At 38.3% G+C, this 18,994-nt stretch overlaps 1 protein-coding gene across 6 annotated transcripts in view; it reads left to right on the top strand.

Moving 5' to 3' along the window:
- The window catches only part of LOC130155986 (formin-F-like), a 51,746-nt gene that overhangs the window by 14,070 nt on the left and 18,682 nt on the right, over window positions 1-18,994 (top strand). For all 6 annotated transcript variants that reach the window (XR_008824282.1, XR_008824280.1, XR_008824281.1 and 3 more), the window contains exons 3-12: window positions 699-785; window positions 2,706-2,879; window positions 4,396-4,544; window positions 6,721-6,897; window positions 7,516-7,936; window positions 8,120-8,282; window positions 11,416-11,527; window positions 15,552-15,642; window positions 16,231-16,317; window positions 18,522-18,674. Coding sequence is in view for 1 of the 6 variants with exons in the window: in XM_056354040.1 (XP_056210015.1) it covers window positions 699-785; window positions 2,706-2,879; window positions 4,396-4,544; window positions 6,721-6,897; window positions 7,516-7,936; window positions 8,120-8,282; window positions 11,416-11,527; window positions 15,552-15,642; window positions 16,231-16,317; window positions 18,522-18,674 (1,614 nt within the window). In the remaining 5 variants the exon portion in view is untranslated. The remainder of the gene's footprint in view (window positions 1-698; window positions 786-2,705; window positions 2,880-4,395; window positions 4,545-6,720; window positions 6,898-7,515; window positions 7,937-8,119; window positions 8,283-11,415; window positions 11,528-15,551; window positions 15,643-16,230; window positions 16,318-18,521; window positions 18,675-18,994) is intronic.

Genomic DNA, 18,994 nt, shown 5'->3' with positions numbered 1-18,994 from the left:
CAGTCAACAATATTAAACTCAGCAGTGTAAGACTACATGGAAATATATTCTCAGACTAAGAAAAGAAAGGGTTCCTTTTCTACTTCTGCCATGTTCAAGTTTTTTGATAGCTAATTATTAGAATTAAATGAAATTTAATATAGCTGGATCATGGCCTTCCCTTCCCTACATTTTTCTGAAGATTGCAAAATTAGTTATTTCTATGCACACAATGCAGCTACTGTAAGGGACCAGATAAAAATGGTATAGCCCCACATAAACCAAGGAACAAACATCTTCCATTTTACTGCACTGCATTCAAGGATCTGTAAATGTTTTGCTTTGAAGTCACATATGGTGGTTGTTTGCCACTTAGCCTGTTTGATAGACTGCTTTTACTCTCGTGTGTTGAAATATGTTTAGTATGACTCCCTGGGCTCTGCTCTTCTCCATCCCGTCTTCCTGTTTCTGCTCTGCCTTTCACCTTCTGTCCCAATCCGTGATCCCTTCATTGGTTCAGCAGGACTTGTGGATATTTTGTGCTTGTGGAAATCAGGTCAGGAGGATGCTTCCATGTATCTCCAAGTGGAGTTCTTCTGCAGAGCCCCCAGCGCTGTTTGAACACTGTTCACTGAGGGAGACTTCACCTGAGGAAATGACTGGATTTGAGTGGACAAAAATTGGCAGTGCTGGACATGTTGCTGATTTCTGTTTTTCAGGATTCACAGGACTTGCTAACTGGCTCACAATTTAACTTCATTATCTACAAATACAAACACTATCGGTGGCAGAAACGAATTTTGCAGGTAACTTTAAAAATTCTCACTTTTGAAGCAATGTATCAAAAATATAGGATGTTTAGGTTGCTTGGTAAATGTTATGAGATAACTTAAAAAAAATCTTGTGGTTCAGGGAGCTATCAGAGAGTATAAGGTATTGAACAAAATTTCTACCTTCTACACCAAAAGTATTCTGTGGGCAATATCTGAAACTGCCTCTACTAAGTCCCTGGGAAGGCTGTAGAAGGGACTTCATAATCTAAGAGGTTATTTCACCTCTGAAAAACATGATTTGTCATAAAGATGATTGATTATAATGGGTTCTGCCTGGGAGTTGTTCTGCCGAGTTAGCAACAGTGAATGTATACAAGTGCTGTAGACATACTTAAATATCTGTCCCTTTTGACATGACATCACTTCAACCGCACTCTCTAAAGCTTGGGAAGACATGTTCCTGGGGATGCTCAGAGGGTTCATGTGGCGGACTATGCGTCTCACCTCTGGTTACTCTATCCTGTGAATTCTTTTTTTGACATTATGAACCCTTAAGGCTTTATTGACTTGTACGATATTAAAGCAAAATTTTGTCAATAACACTAGATGGTGATTTCTTGATTCCATGAAGTAGAATCAGTGACAGAGGTTTAATGTTTCCGGGAACCTGGATTCCACTGAATTTTTCCTGTAGTTTGGACAAAATTTGATCATAAGCAAGTCCAAGTCATACATGCTAGAGGGTGGTTTTTTGTTTACTACATCTTAACCATAGGAAATATAATCTCCTTATTTCCCTCAATATCCACTGTTTTTTGGAATTAAAAGATTATTCGTTTAGACATAAAGCTGATGGAAAATTGGAGAAAGCTATATTAGATGCGGAAGTTATCTCTAATTACAGCAGCCTTCAAAAGTCAGAGGTAATAATGAGAATGGCTCTGCTTTGGAGATTTCCTGCTATAAACAGAACGGAGGGAAAGGGCACCATGTAAGCGTTTGGTTGGTGTGGTCTGCACTATAGCAATGAAAGGTGCCAACAATCATTTATGATAGAAGGTAAATATCTAACTTGGGCAAGATCTGAGACTCTTCTGAGTTTGCCTTCTCTGTGGGCTGCCCTCAGTGAGGCTGGGTGGTCAGATAATATTCACATCTTATTGTATCAACAAAGCTGTTTCTGCTCAGCAGGGACCTACACACAGAACAGATACCAGAATCTGTCTGTACCAGTTTTTAACACTGCAAACACAGATGATGCAGTGGAAGAATAATAATTTTATTTTGAAGCAAACAATTTTTAATTGTTATGGCTGTGAAACAGCACTAAAATAACTTTATTGGCTGTTATCATTGCTCCCTTCACCTATATGTGCACATATATGTATAGAGGCATAGACAAAAAAAATTATCTGTATTAGATAAGATCTAAATCAACATGCAATAGTATTTATATCAGAAAGTAATTTCTCAACAGAGAAATCTGTGTCTCTTTCTGACACAGAAGCAGCTATCGGAGAAATAACCACTTTCATTTTAGTACAGGGGCACAGGCTGAAGCAGTTAGAAACCGAATCTCCACTGAGGTGGCCGTGCCAGTAGTTTGTGCTATCACTACTGCTGAGTGGGAGGTTTTTTGCACTGGGTTGTATAAGACAAGAGGAATTTAAAAAGAAATAATATTTCAGAGTGACAAATTGATGCACATTCATCAAAAGCGATAAGGAAACACAGTTACAATGAATATCTGTTTGTTTTGTAACTAAAACAAATATAGGGCAGTATCTTGATGATGGAATGTCATTTTTATATTCTAGTCATCGGCAAGATAGATACATATTCTAAGCTGGTCCTTTATCTAAATGCCCTTGCGTGGTAATATTGAGGATGCTGTTTTTCCCTTTCAATGAAGAGAAGCGATGGAGTCAAGTAATGAAGAACTTTCTATTCCAGATTGATTTCAACACAAGGACCATTTTTAACATTGAAAAAGGAATTATTAAGAAACAGTTTCCTTTCTCACAAGTCAAAGCCTGTGAAGATACTGAAAGGAGGCGCTTCAGCATTGTGTTTCATGGACGACAAGATTATGAGCTGGAAGCAGTGTCTCTTGATGATAAAAGGAAGGTAAGTTTTTACAATGTCATAGACAGATTGCTATAAATAACAGCTAACGTTATGGTAGAACCCAGCAGGTCCCAGTCATAAATGGGAATTGTTATGCAGTGCATTGTGCAAACAAAGAAGTAGGTATGTCTTTATTCTGTGTATGTTCATACATGGAACAAAGGAAATGTGAGTTCAGGATAATGTTTGGCCTTAGGATTTTGCTACAGTTCACTGGGACTGAAGATGTAAAGCCAGCTCAAGATGCGATATGAAAGCGGGTGCATTTCTTCAGCTATACCTGGAATCTAACTGGTCTGAGATTGTATTAAAACCAGCAAACAAAACTGATGATGTGCACAGTTGCATCTTAATTGAAATTTTCTAAACACTTCTTTTTTCTATGTATAAGATATTTATTAAAATGCATGCTTTTAAGAAGAATGAATGAGGCCATCTGATGCTGTGAAAAGGAAAAGACCTGGTAGTTCATCTTTTACTGTCAAAATACACTGGAATTATAAAATTATCAGAGGAAGATAGACTAGGTGCAACTAGATGTTTGTTTAATGAAATGATTCAGTTTTGCAAGATTTTGTATGAGCTGTTTCATTTTGAGGTCTCAGCTCCTTTTGAGTTCTAGGTCCAATTAAATATTCCAGGTAGGATAACTAGGGTCTACACTAAAACTTGAGAAATTCTAGTTCTGCCGTTAGCACTAGCTTTTCACCTGAATGCAGATGCCCTGTGTGTTCAGGGGTGATCATGTCTTAGGGCTTGTGTCATCCCACTGCGGAGGCACTGCAGCAAGCTGCATGATTTAGGCTGAGGCACAAACTCTCAAAAAGCATGGAAGAGTTTGCATCCAAACTTGTGCTGTGACTTATTATTAAGGGGCTTGTTACACAGGGATACACCCCTTGTGAAAATCAACTGTTCGTTCCATGTGCAGAAACTTTTATTCCAGTTGAACAGTGTCTCATGATTGATTGGCTTGATTTTCCAAATATATTATATTTAGCAGAAGAGCTCAAAAAGGTATGTGTATTCTGTAGTAAGAACACTCAAATGTGCCCCTGTATAACAAAAAGAGCACTTTAAATTCACACCCACCTTAATCCATGCTATCTTCAGCTGTAGGCAAGCATTCATTTTTCTGCTGGGTTTCTCTGAGATTTTGAGCCAAAGCAATCAAGTACTACCTGGGCTTGGACAGAGCTGAACAGAAACTTTGCCCTAGATTGCTTCGTATATGAATTACAAAAGTAAAATTATATTTTACAGTAACCCCTCCAGAATAAAATTATATTCTCCTTACACCGACAGGTTTAGAACTGTGGACATAAAACCAAATTGCAGTTAAGCAGTTTAGCATCATAGAAAGAGGCTATTTATTTAACGTTAATTTATTTTACCTATTTGGCTGCTGCTTATAGTGCTGTCTATCATTTTTATACTTGAATAACCCACCTTTAATGTCTTTTTCAAAAGAATTAACATGGAAAATATATTCTTTCTGCGGCCACTTATTACGTAGATAACATACCTTCTGGGCAGAGTTATACAGAGCAATTCATACAAGAGACCAGCAGAGTCCTGCTCTGGAAGACCTGCAGAATGCGAAGTGATACATGAAGGACTGCTGGATTTGCAGCAAAATACTTTGACATCCACTGAATGGGTGAAGTATGAACAGCAATTTTTGTAGACCTCTGGGCTGTGGATTTTGTTAAAATTTCAAATACTTTAAGATTTTCATTTGCTGATAATAAATTAATTATTTAATTGCTTTTTAAAGTTAAGACGTAGAGGCCAAATGTGCATGAAATGAAAATGTTGAAATTAACTGTTAGTGCAATACCCAACAAAATGGAATTCTGGTGTGTGCAAGAGACTGCTGTGTGCGTTATAACAAAATATGTAATGGTGATGGTGCTCTGAGTGATTTTAATGGTGAGGCTTCTTTACGTTTAGCTTCTCACTTTTTACTCCATTTTCAGTCATAAGGAAAAGGAAAAAACAAAAGGCTGGCAAAGCAGATGAGGGGTATGGGAGCCCTGCTGGAGAACGTTGACTCACACTGGCCAAATGGCTGCCCCAAAATTTGTAGCTCGTTCTTGTAATGTTCTGAACTCCCCTCCTGTGGGATGACCATCCAAGGTGGCCTAATGGGGTGGTGGTTGCAGAGACCAGAATCATTATTCATTGGGAAATGGAGTGTCACCACTATTTCGTTCAGCCCCTGAACTGCCGCAGATAAGCATGGCTTTTGCTTCCGCTTATTCTATTACTGAACTAGTGAACCAGCTGCAATGAGTTTACATAGTTTGCATCCCATTCTCCAGAAACCCACCCTTCCCCTGAGCCAGCTCCTAAAATACCTGGAAATTGCTTATACTATCAAAGGAGAGAAAGAGGGGGGAAAAAACCCCAAACCTGTCTAGCAAAACCTAATGAAAAAAATTTAACATTGTAATTATCTGCACAGGGCAATTATCTCAAAAGACTTCACAGTTCACAGAAAATGATTTTAATTGTTTTTAAAAGGCTACCACTGTATGTCTTGTAAACACTATCCTCAAGTGTGTCCGGGATTTGTTACATTGCAACATTTAACAAGTTTGTTAACAAACAAAAATTGATTTTTATTTATCTTGTGAAGCAAAGCCCTTGTTGCTTTCTTCTTGATATTAAACCTCTCTCTCTTTTTTTTTTTTTTTTTTTTTTTTGGCAAAGTAAATAATGGTGGAAACATCTGGAGATCCAATTAAACTATAAGTCCCTGCTTTAAAGAAAGGGTAGATCAATATAACTGCCAGCTCCATTAAACAATTCTTATCACTTTGGCTGTTTATGTGGGAATAGATGCAATTTATATTTTATGTTTAATCCTTCTGGAGCTGCTAAACTTATTTAAATTCCTCATAGAACACCTTAATCAACTAGCCACACCTTGAAGAGAGACTGGAGGAAAAGAAAGGCCTGATAGAACTGTCAGAATGATAAAGAAATGCAGTAACCCTCAAGAAAAATGAGAATGCAAATGCTTAAATAAGAATAAAAAACACATACAGTAAAGCCCCACTTGCTGTTGAATGTGGGACCTTTGTTACAAGCAGCAGAGCAGAATCCTAGAGGAGAAACTGAAGCAGAAGATTCTGCTGTAATAGAAGCTGTGTATGGTTAGGCAATTTCTGCCAGGATTAATATATCATTTCAATATGTAACACCCAGAATTTGGCACAGTCACTTCTGATAGAAGCCCCTGAGAGCAGAATGCTTTGGCTCTTTCCTGTCAAGTGACTTGTGGGAACAAGGGAGAACCAGGATCAGTCCACATGGAATAAGAGCATGTGCAGAGGTATTTCCAAGAGCAAGAGTTATTGGAGTATAAGGTTGGGCACTGACTTATATTACAGTGACTTCTTTAGAGCTTGGTGGCAATGAAACCTGGAAGACACAGAAACTCAATCAAACAGTGATTTCATTTAAAAGCTCGTAGTCCAAAAGACCCACCGTCCCAAACAAACAAGAAGAATAAATGGAGTGGGAGGGACACTGTGTGGCTAACAAATTAACAGGACTGGGGTAGTTTTCAGTTGATTGTCAGATCTTAGTTTTAGTGCTTTCATTAGGCTTGGCAGGCTGGAAATTCATATTTTATGTCATAGTTTACTTGGGTGTCAGAATAAGAAGCTCTTATCTCAAAGGTTTTATGCTTTAGTATTGGTACTCTTTGTTCCATGGAAGATGCTATAAATGTGGAGGATTATTGACATTAGAAAATGTTTTAAAAAGGCAAGGCTTGTGTAAATAAGTAGTCAGTGAAGAATAAAATATATCTCCATTCCTTGTCCTTCAGGTACTTGGTGCAACTACGTGAAGGAGAGTTGACTTTATATTGCATAGGTCTGGGAGGAAAGAACAAGACTGCAGACCCTGTAACGAATACAATTAATTTGGCAGGTGGTAATGTGAGTGTCAGCAAGGAGAATGGATGCAGTACCTTTTCAGTTCAGACCAAAGAACACAATTATTTGTAAGTATAGTTGGTAATTAAAATTTTGTTAAAGCAGAACTACTGAAAACAAGGTCAAGCAACAGAGAATCTCAGTGTCTCAGAACAAAATGCAGCAGTGGAGAAACGCAGCCACCAGAATTATATATAATTACCTCTCCCAGTGGTTTGCAGTGATTTGATGAGTATTTTAAGGAGGAATCAATAGTACCACATTATGGAATGGGGAAGATACATTGAAATACTGCCCACAAAGACTTGTCTAGTTGTCATGTCAGGAGCCAGTGAAGGGGATACATCATTCAGCTTGATAGGACTGATGTGTGAACAGGTTCTGCCTAGCTTGTGCAACAAGCACAGTAAGACGTAGCACATTGTTCACCTTCCCCCAAGGTGGAGAAGAGGAATTATGAGGTAACTGCACCACAGAGTCAATATATGGCAAAATTTCAGCTCTCTAACCTCAGACTCGTAAGCAATTAACTCTGCCTGAAAAGGTCAGAGTCAGCAGCACTGGGCTTCTTTGACAAGTAAACCTGCTGAACATCATTCTGCTTAAATAAGAAATATCTGTGGCTGTGTTAGTCAGCGTGTTATTTACACTTCCTTGCATTTATATATGACATCCTTATATTTCAGGTTTCGAATACCCTTTACTGTCCAAAATAACAGGACAGAGGATGTTAGCAAGCTCCAGAATGAATGGGTGTCTCTCATAGAAAGGTACTGCCAGCCGTGCAAGGGTGCCTCGCTGCCTCAGGAGGGATCTCAAGGATGCACCTCCTCTGAAGCTGATTATGAGGATTTTACTGTACCTTTGAATGAACAGAAAGAGGAGGCCTTCCACTTCGCTGTGAGTTCCGCAACAACCTGTGTGAACAAGTCTTCAGGCCCCCAGACAAAGCCTGCAGAGGGAGAAGCAGCCCCAGCATCACCATCTCTTCCCATAAGTAAGGCAGAGGTACCACCAGCCCCACCTGTGTTCCTGCAGCCCTGCAGCCTCTCTCCATCAACAAAGAGAACCAAAGCCTTTCACTGGGATGTTGTTCCTTGTGATAAGGTGAGGATGAAACTGATGGCAGCTGTTAAAAAATAAATATTGTAGTTTGTATTACATGTATAGTTATCATAAAAGTACAGTAGTGCTACAAAACAACCTGCATGCCCTTCTCTATGTTTGGATGAAACTAAGTGCCTCTGTTCTTTTGGCTTTTTGTTCACCCTGTCACTTCTATATTTTTAGATCCAAAAATCTGTTTGGGGATCATGTGACCCATGCAAGAAGAAAATAGATGTATCCAGACTCTGTGATCAGTTCCAGATCCAGGACGTGGCAGCATTTTCAGGCAGCGAGCCTTCAGTGAATCAGCACATCATGCTAGATCAGAAAGTTGCGCATAACTTTAGTAAGTATGTTAGCAAGAACTGTGTGCTCCTATCTGGAAACCTGGGGTGAGCAGTGTGTGCGTTTTCTATTTGTACTTTCTATCATTCTATAGACAATGATACAAGCCTGTGTCTAAATTACCTTTTAATTCAGTGCCCCTCTACTCATTTATAAAAAATAAACTTTATGGCTCAGTTGCTCTAAATGTAGTCCTTTATGATGTAGAGTAGAAGCACGAAGCTTCTCCTCTTCTTGTACAAAACATGGTTGTGCCATGGAGCTGTGATGCTGTTGCACTAGGGTAGACACGTAAAATCACGTATGACACCTGTGAAATTAGTGTTTGGACTCTGCCTTCAAAGGCTTTTCAAATTTTGTGGGCTGTCCAGGTGAAACAAATCAACAGAAACAGCTTGGTAGCTAGAACTTTGAGTGCTGTGCTCAGTCCCTCTCCTACCTTGAGTTCACGAATATTCACCTAGGTGTAGATGGGTTGGTGCAACAAGCCTTTGAGGCAGCTACAGCCAGGTCACAGGAGCTCTCTGGCCTTTCTCTGGCCCATAGCTTACCTGTGTGCAGCTGTCTTGAATGGTCACGGTAGGATCCTTCCCTCTCATATCCCCGAAAAGGTTCTGCCAAAGGCCTGACTCAGAACAGTCTTTCACAGCTGATGAAGCAGTTCAACACATAGTTCTGGCCTTACTAATAAAATGATGTAAAGATCTTTCAATTACTTTGATGAGAAGTGGTAGATACTAAAGGAGGGAGAGTAATTGCTCTTCAAAGACTACTGATTTCTATTACAGAGATATCTTTCCAAAAAAGTTCTGTAATGTAGTGATGTTCTAAGAAATGTTACATGTGTAAAGGACTCGGGGTAGTTAATTTTGAAGTTGTCATGATTTAATCTTTATGAATATTGATAAGAAAGAATATATTTTGGAGATTGGGTAAAGTTTTAATTGGGAACTGTAAATGGAGATAACTTGTTGGAATTATTGCATCCGTTGACTAACAATTTGAAGGGTTAAAAGGAAGTTGGTAATACGAAAGGACTGTTGCAGATAAAAAGGAATTTTGTAATAACACTTTTATCTATCAAATTATTGCAGTTTCTTTGAGGAAATTTCTTTTAGTTTGCAAATAGCACCATTCTTCCTTTTGATCCTATTACTCTTACAACTTTTTTCATTGAGACATTCTACATCCGTTTCCTAATCTTATCCTTAAAGCCCCATCAGTGAGATTTTTGGTGTATACTTATTATAATGGACACTACTTAGATCAAAAGTTAATTTGATCCTGAAAATTCTGATTAATCTTCCTTGCAAGTGCTGCAAACCACAGTTCTTAAATTAGCGAATAAAATGATGAAGCTCCAAAATGCCAGTAGGTTAAAATTTCTTGAGACTTTGAGTAGGCTTCCGAACACAAGAGAAAGATGGGAGTTCTGAGCAAAGATCTACACACTAAATTCAAGCCCAGGGTATGAGAAAATGCAAATAAAAGCTAAGTTATCTAGGGGAGTCCTGTAGACAAAATATACTTCTGCTGTACAGAGAGCAGGTATTGGAAAGGCAGACACAAGAAAAACGTCTTCAGATTTCCAATGAAAAAGTGTTGGGAGACACTATAATGTGTATGTTATTCCAAGAATATGGGGTCTAGTGGGTGAAAAACTGATCTAGGAGTCAAAATACCAGCTTCTGTGACTCGATTGGTGCCTGTTTCTCTGGATGAGACCCAGTTTCCCACATATAAATCTTCATTTTCCCTAGGAAAAAAAAATTGGCAAAGTCTGATGGCTAGAATCTATTCAGCAGCTAATTTCAGCTACTGAAAACATTCAAGAAAATATTAAATGCTTTGTAGACAGGTTGTGAAAATTTTAAATTCAACATTTTACTATCAGTTATTCGCTCTGTTATGGTCCATAGACATCGCCACACCTGAAGAGATCCATGGTTTAAAAGGCATAACGAAGCAAAAGATATAAAGCATAAAAAGCCTGAGAAGGAAAAAGGGAAGATTCTGCCAGGCTTAGCACTAAAGCTAGAGCTTATAACAAAATTAAAAGGGTGGAAATTGTGTCAGAAAAAGAATAAATGGTACACCATTGGTCAATGAGAACTATTAATACCTGATACAGGCCACAGCAAGTTCCTGTAACCTGAAAACCTGTTCCTTTTTAGAACTGGAGGGAAAAAAGAAAAGGTAAATTATACACATCCTTCCTGAATTCTCCTTCCCAATCCCCTTGTGCTGCTCAGAGGAGTTTTGTCATAACGGAGACTGTAGGACGTTCATGCCAACACTGAGTAGCATTTAAACCTTTTCACTTTTTTTGCTGATGCCCTCTGTTCACTTCCTTGTGCTCCCTTTTTTACCTTCATCCTTTAATAATAATGATGGAGACAGACAGTAATTAACAAGTAACTGGTAGGACAAAGTGGTCTTTTTGGGAGCAACAGCCTTATAGATGGTTCCTCACCTGTTTGAGGAAGAGACATCTTATTTTCATTTTCCTGTCGTAATGTGTATATGAGCCAGTCCCACATCAGCAGGGAAGTTCTTAAACATTATAAAAACTCTTAATCAGATTTTAGAATGTCAGACAGTGTGGAAGAAGAGACCACTTCTGTTTCCCAGGTTGCCTTCATTTTGGAAGTAATTTGACTTGCATGCCCTTTAACTACCTTCTTTTTGAATCCTGGAAATCAAACAAAGCAAGTAAAAAGACCCAAAATAAATGCAAAATTTGATTTCTTTAACCTTCAAAATATTATAATATTCCAATAAATTTTATTGTTATTATGAAAAAAATATTTTGACTGTTGAGCTGTTTATAAGAGAAATTTATGCTGGGAAGTACTTGAGTACCTTCTGATAACAGTATCTTGATCTGTCCTGAGCATTGACTATGTTCTGACAGAAATGTATTTTTGCTTGACTACTGCTATGTATATTTAAAGAACATACAAACACTGCGTTTTTACCTTAGCTTAGCAGCTACTGTGTTTTGGATTTTTTCTAGTGTGTGTTTTATTTATTTATTTATTTTTTTTATATGGAAAGTAAATATGAACTATTTTGGTGATTTGCCTTCACTTGAGCATTTTCTTCCAAGTAATCTAAGAATTGTTTTCCTCCAGACATTTTTCTTAAAAGTTTCCGTATAAAACCAAGTGAGCTGAAAGAAAAACTGTACATTATACATGAAGAGAGTGGTGGACTTACAGATGAGCAGATTACAGCACTGAGAAGGTAATCTTTGGGGTTCAGTGTTTATAATATATGCTACCTTTTGAGGAAGGTGTCCTCTTCTGCAAATCATGTGAAATTCAAGAAAGATGCTGCTGAGACATTGGGTCTGTCCTTACTGTGACTGGAATATTAGGGTTGCACACAGAAATCAGTTCTTGCAACTGAGATTTTAGAGTAAGCCCCCCAAATGCTACTTTTTCCCCACGTTGTACAGGAAAGGGGATTGCAAGAAATGATAGGAAATATGACGTGATTTTGTGCACCGGTTACAATGAAGAGAGTTAGTAAAAGAATAAGTTGTGGCAGTGAGCAGGGGTAACTTGAAGAGAAAATTTTACATCTTTTACTACAGACTTACTGTCTATTGTGGGATCAGAAATGAAAGACTTGAAATTGGTTTGGACAGGAGGAAGGCAGACAAGTGTCTAAGGGGCTTCATAGGATGATGGGATATTAAGAATATCAGTATTTCTGTGTGGCAGAGATTTGTGGGTTTAAAGCAGAAAATGCAAATTTATCTAAAAAAATTGAATTGCTGTATTGAGAAAAATAGATATCATGAGCATAAGCAAACTATTGACACGCAAATTTTTTAGGAACTGGATTGTATCTCTGAACAGTTTAAGACATAGAAAGAAAGGAAAGAAATGGGATCTTAGAGTAGTATCCGTTATACATCCCAGTCCCCATGTGATGCTCAGGCCATTTTATTGAACACGCTTATATGAAAACTTGCAATGAAACTGTTTCTTGCTTCAAAATCAGAAAAAAATTGAGTGTTTCGCTAAAACGAGCTTGGAAAAAGATGATGCTGGCAAAGAAAGTAAGGAAGTAAATAAGTGATGTTTCTACTTCTTGTGGAATTAGTTTAATTTTGGCCTTAAAATCCTGATCCTAATCAGTACATGAACAGCAATTTTAGTCTGCAGAATCAGGTCTGTACTTAGAAAGTGATGTGAGCAGGAAGAACAGAGGTGTAACGTATGGAATTAATGTCATTCTGTGAGATGGCTTATACAGAGCTTGCCTGAAGTATGAAGTGACATGGGCAAGACACCAAATTTTTATGTTTTGTATGTGCCAGTATTCTGGAGGAAGCTTCCAAGCTGCCCCAGTGCTTTACTGGTTACACCCCACGCTGGTGCAGATTATGAGCTGGCGAAAGGTGTTGGAGGTGATGGAGCTCTGTTGCCCTTCAAAAGCTGATCTTAAAGGCTTCATTTAAAAATGAAAGATCCTACTGCAGTACTGCAGTTTCTAATTGCAGTGATGGAATTGGTCAGGAGATATCTCTGGAGAAACAAATGGTTGGAACAGGCAGAATAAGGAAACACCCCCAGTCCTGCAGCACAGCCGAGTGCTTGGGGTCTGGCCAGCCCCGCGTGCGAGGGCAGCCTCTGCTCACACCTCGGATTGAAGGAAAACATTGAACACTGTCTGTTGTTCAAGCCCTAATGCAGCACTTCAGATTCAGTCCAGGATCTCCACGCTGTTGAAACTGGTGTAACACCACTGAGATTACTGATTTATAGCATCTGGGCTCTTTGCCATCAAACATAATAATAATAATAATGATGGCAATGAAGCTTGAAAGATTTTATTTTTTCCTTGAAGATTTCAGAGTCTTCCTTTGATAGCAATAACGCTGAGGAAATTTTTCTAGCAATGGAATGTGTAAGAGATATTGAATGCTGTATTGCTATATGCTATATAGAAGCAAAGATCCTGTTATTTATTGCCAAAATCTAGGAATGCATGTACAAATCCTGTAGTGGAATGAAGCTGATTTTTTCCACCCCAACAGTTTTTAAAAGTGTTACTGAAATAGAAGAGACATTTCAGAACTGAGGGTTGGATTTTCCAGGTGGTCCTGAGTCTTACAGCTCCTGTCCAGACATCTCATCCAAGGAGCTGATGCTTTTCTCGAGCCATTGGCACTCAGAAGTTTCTCTTGTACAATGCCCTGTAGTGGGCTTGGCACAATACAAGTAGGAGGACACAGCACTTTTGAAGACCTTTCCACTTGAATTAGGTGCCATGGTGGAAAATTTTACTTTTGAAACCTGTGGCCTGCAGGGGCTGGAAAATTCCTCTCTATGAAACCCATCATACTGTCTGAGCCTGAGCAGGAGGTCTCACTTCTACTATTGTAGAATGTAGAATGAAAAATATTTAAAGCCTAAACTAAGATTACATTTTCAAGACTGTGACCAGTGAGCAAAATGTTCTGCCATGTATCCAATGCAGGTTAGTGGAGGTGGTAGAATATTATTAGAAACGTCAAGACTTATTTTGATATGGAAACCTTTCCCTAGTTCTCTGAATGATTCTTTATCCTGATGTCTTAAAATCAATAGCAAAGCACTCCTTGTCTCTGTAAACTTGATTTTTCAAAGCAGTGGGAGATTTTTCATTGCACAAATTCCATTAGAGTTGCATTCATGTAAAAAGATATTTATGGAATGCATTCACATATTCTTGTGCTTTCTTTTCTGTGGCTTCCATTGTTTAATGCTTTAAGATTTAAACCTTCTAGACAATCTGCTAATTTCATTTCATATGCATAATACATAAAACAATTTGGTGGGATATCAGACTTTTGATTAAATGAAGATATTTACTGTCCGCTTTAAAATAAATGTTCTGTGGATTTGTTTAAAAAATCAAACTATTTTTAATGATAAATAAAACCCCCTTTTATTTGCCAACAGATAACTGTTATTTTTAAATGAGAATTCATTTTTTTTCTTCATGATGAAGGGTGATGAATGGAATATTTTGTAATCTGCTTTAATATAGATTCAATAATTCAAAACCTAGCAATTATTCAATTGAAATGTCATACTAAGTTATTGACCACAGTGAAAAAAAAACAGTTTGGCATGTATTTGTATGTAACATGCTAAAATCTTTGCTTTATTTTTTCCATCTTTGAATAAATTTCCTTACTTTTAATGAAAATTTATGTCTGTCTCCATGAATGTTTAATCACACTTGCTACAAATTTACTAGATTGTTTGCAGAGAAAGAAGAGGAGATAGTAGACTTGAATACTTATTTAAGATTCTTAACACTCCTTCTCATATGTTAGCTGTAACAGCGATTTCATTTTTCTTAAGATATGCTGTGAATTCCCACAGTGTATCAGTCAGACATGCAGGAATATCTCCAAAGGAAAGGAACTGTAGCCGTGTGTTTACTTTTCCAAGTGGAGGCATGTTTAAAGACATCAGTTTTTCTAAAAAATTGTGACTCTGGAGTACTGTGGGAGAATATTCTGTTACCTTGTGCAGAAAGAAGAAAGTTGTGCGTCCGTGTTACACACTATCATAACAAAACCAAGACACGGATCTCAGGTGTGATGCAGCACTTCAAGAGACAGAAGTGTCATTGCCCACTCTTGTTTCATGGGCAATTAAAAATGTTTCAGAGGTAGGAGTCTGTCAGACCGTGGGGCCCAGGGGTTAATTACACCATAGCATGAGTCTGCTCTGCTTCTGTGCTAGTTCTTCAAAGAAGCTGTTGCTGGAGACAAGCTGAGCCAGCATGGCCATAACTGCTCAAAAAGCGTATGTTGTTTCTAGGTGCTTTGGAAAGGGTGTCAGGTACGCTCGTGCAATCAGTGGAAACAAGGCAGGTATGTATTAAGCACAGAAGTCAGGAACCTCTTTGGAAACGATGACCTTAACTCCTCTGTTGCATGGTTTTACCTATTCCAAAACAGCCCACACCTCTGTAGATCGCCTGTAGATCTGCAGGTGAACACTGCTGACTTATTTTCAAGCCTTACGTATATATAAGCATTTCCAGACCTGCAGATGTATCTGCAGATCATTTCTACTTTCCATCGCATAGTTGGCTCAAATATCTATGAAGTTCCAATGGCTAAAGAATAAATATGCAATATGTAAACCACACTAACCAGTAAGAAATTCTGATGCATGGCATGGAATGGTTGTTTTATGTTACAACAACATAGAATGCAGAGGAAGAGGACAGTGAATTTTCATTTGCTGTTTTGCAGATACATGCCAACACCAAAAGATGCAGAAAGGTACCAGGCATTCAAGGGGTCATCTTCAGAGCTGCATGTGGTTGATCAGTTTATGTTAGAGGTAAGAAGGCACAGCGTTAAAAAACAGTCTTCTAGACAGAACATTGCAAGAAGCTGTTGTTTGAAACTGAAATTTACAATCTCAATTAGAATCAGTTTAAGACATATACATATTATGATATCATATGATATCTTATCATGTATCATATAATATCATAATGATAAGTTATTATAGCATATAGCTATTATGAAGAGAACTGTATGGATCCCTTCGTGTATCCAAGTCACACACCCTCCCCTTCCTCCAAAGTAGGAGCTGATTTATTCTGAGCAAGGTTTCCAAAATCTATAAGCATAAAATTGTATGCATTTAACCATTCTTGTTCACAAGGAATGAGCATCATTGATTTTAATAATGTCTGGCCCTACGGGCACACAGCGTCTTCTTGAATTTGCATAAGCAAACGATGCACATTCAGGTATCTGCCATAGTATATCTGCAGACTTAAGGCTTAGAATAAAATATGTAAATTATCAGTAAAATTAGGAAAACTATGGTGCAGCTGAATTACTTGATAAATTAGGAAGGCATGTGCGTGTTTTGATATAAACATGCGATTTGATTCTTTTTCTGTTCAATTTTCTGCAGATGTGTAAAATCCCCCACTTAGGCCAGAGGCTGGATCTCCTGCTTACCGTACGTGAGCTCCCTGTGAGCATGAGAGATTTGGAGCCTGTGAGTAACGTGACTCCTTCGTAGTGTGTTTGTAATCAAAATCTACCAGATACATAGTGGAGGGCCAAGCAGCCTCAAGGCAGATTTCAAAGCTGTGTAGTCAGGAAAGTTTTGGGATTTCTTTTTTTTTTTTTTTTTCGTTCCCCCTGTAGCCAGCCCATAACATAAGCAATTCATAGTGTAATAATCCAGGCAGCCTAGTGTATGAAAGAAACATCTCATGGTGCTGTTCAAAAGTAACAAGCAAAAAGGTTAAAAAAATTTCAATAAAATTTCAATAAAATCCCTATAGGTCATGGCTTTGATAGCAAAGGAATTATAAATGACATGGAACTGTTAGAGGTGGGCTACATTTGAAATGCAGTGGCACTGTTGGCTGGTGTGTTTGGAATGCTTTTGGGAATCCCATTCATTTTATGGTGTTTTGCTAATGATTGTACTCCACAGTACCGGTTCAAAACAAAACAGTTAAAAAAAAAAAAAAAAAGTCAAATGAGGGCAATGATACACATTTATATACATGTATGTGCATTTACTATCATCCTTATTCCACTACAGTTCAAGAAGCATTTGCTGGTGGGCCTGGCAGTGGAATAGACTTCCACAAAGGAGGAAGAAAAGAACAGGAAACAATTTTCAAATTTTTATTTGGTGTTGCTAAACTTTCCTCTTTCTTTAGCCAGTGATAAAACAGAAGTGAATTTCATAATTAAAATTTGATTCCTTTTGTGGGGAGGTTCTTGCCACACAAGTTGAAAGAATCAATCTGAAGTCACAGACACTTAGAGCAAGTTTATTTGACCAGCATCTTGTAGACACTATTTTCAGAAGACTGGAGGAGGCTGTTCACCCTAAGGACTACAACACTGAACTGAAATGTTGCAAACCAGAGTTCAAGTCCCTCTCTGCCTTTTTGAGGGTGACCTAGGTGTGGGGGGGATGCAATAAACAGTATTCCAATCTCATGGTCCGGATCATCCTGTTCCAGACTCCTGCCTTCCCTGCCAGGGTTTGTGTATGCTTTAATTCAAAACAAAGTGTTTCAACACAATTCTGTTTCCGTGAAAATGCTCCAAATGTTTTGCTCTTATTCTGCATGGGAGCGAAAATTAAATTTGAAAGTTCTGCAAGTCTGAGTTGTTATCCTTTGCCTGGCTGTGATTCAAACCATAGTAACAGTGGAAAAAAAAAAAACTGGGAAGAGGAACAGATGGGCAACACTGGGGAGATGCACAGATTTCTGACCCTGCCTAGTACAATGCTACACCTTTGTGGTCTTCCACTGAAACCAAATATTTGAATATTTGGAAGCTATTTTATATAGTTTGCTTTGATGGATCTTTAATGTTCATTGAAGAGCTGATTAGTTATCTAAGTATTTTCTTACTTATGTGTGCTGAAACATGTTTGTAAACTAGATTATACACCTAAAATTCTAAAGGGCAATCTGAACACCGGCTTTCAGCACTCTCAGGCCCTGTGATGTGCTATTAATGTTGTAAAAATGTCTTTCAGCTCTCCCTTGTGTTTCATTCTTTTCCTGTTTTTTAAACCTGTGTGTTGGTGACTGATGAAGAGAGGTGTGGTGCTAAAAAATATACATTTCCTAATTTAAAACAAAACCTACCTCTTGTGTCTATAGCCCTAGAAGGGAGGTGGCTTCCCTGGGAAAACAAATTGATACTGAGTTTGATTACAGGAAATTATTCTTCTTCCTTGTGGGGAAACTGTGCTAAGAATTTTGATAAGATAACAGTTTTCAGCTGGTATAAACAGAAGGGAGGGAGGTGAAGGATGGAGAACCTTATACTGCGCTTCAGGCTATCTGCTTCCCCTGATACCTGACATTTGGTGCAATCTGGTGCATTCAAACAGCAAAATACTTTTTCTTTGGAAGCATTTTTAAGAGATGATGTTGAAGTTGTTTTGGCAGGGCTGGTTTGGCAGCCAGAAAGGATGTGACCTCCATTGCGGGCAGGGTAACTGTGCCAACACCAGCTTTATCTTAGTGGGAGACTTTTTACTGGTTCTTCCTGAAAACCCTTGGCCTGTTCCCCCAGGGAAGTTGAATAAGAAGATATCATCAGCTAAATTGTGACTTGCTTCAGGTGGGGACAATGAGGCTTTTGGCAAAAGGAAGGTATAGACACCATTGATTTACTCATGTTCTCAATTTGAACTGAAGGAAGATTTGTGTGTTTCAGCTAATAAACCAGAAAATCCAAGCGAGTAAGCAGCTGCAATCCAGCCAGAAATTTGTTGCTGTCTTGGAGTATGTTTTAGCCATTGGGAACCATTTAAATGAAAAGGCTGGAAAAGATAAGGCTAAAGGATTTCGTTTGTCATCTTTGACCAAAGTGAGTAAATATTTTTCTTGTCATTAAAATCATATTCCAAGGTATGTTAAATATTAATGTTAACTCAGTTTTGTCCTGAATCTGGAGAAAGGCAATCATTTTTAATGAGTAGCTAGCATTTTAACATCTGCTCTTGGTTACTCTAGAAACAAGATCCTGTTTAACAATATATACTTTAATGTTGGTCATAACAAGATGCATTCCCCCATTTCGGACCGCAGTGCTGGCTAGGTGGGGGCATTGCCATGTTCAGTACTTTGTTTCTAATGAGGTAGAACATCAGCATGCTGACTACCCCGATGTGAAGACCTCCTGGCTCG

The sequence above is a fragment of the Falco biarmicus genome, chromosome 10 (genome assembly GCF_023638135.1).
Source record: "Falco biarmicus isolate bFalBia1 chromosome 10, bFalBia1.pri, whole genome shotgun sequence".
Classification (NCBI taxonomy): domain Eukaryota; kingdom Metazoa; phylum Chordata; class Aves; order Falconiformes; family Falconidae; genus Falco; species Falco biarmicus.
This window is presented reverse-complemented; position numbering and strand designations above follow the sequence as displayed.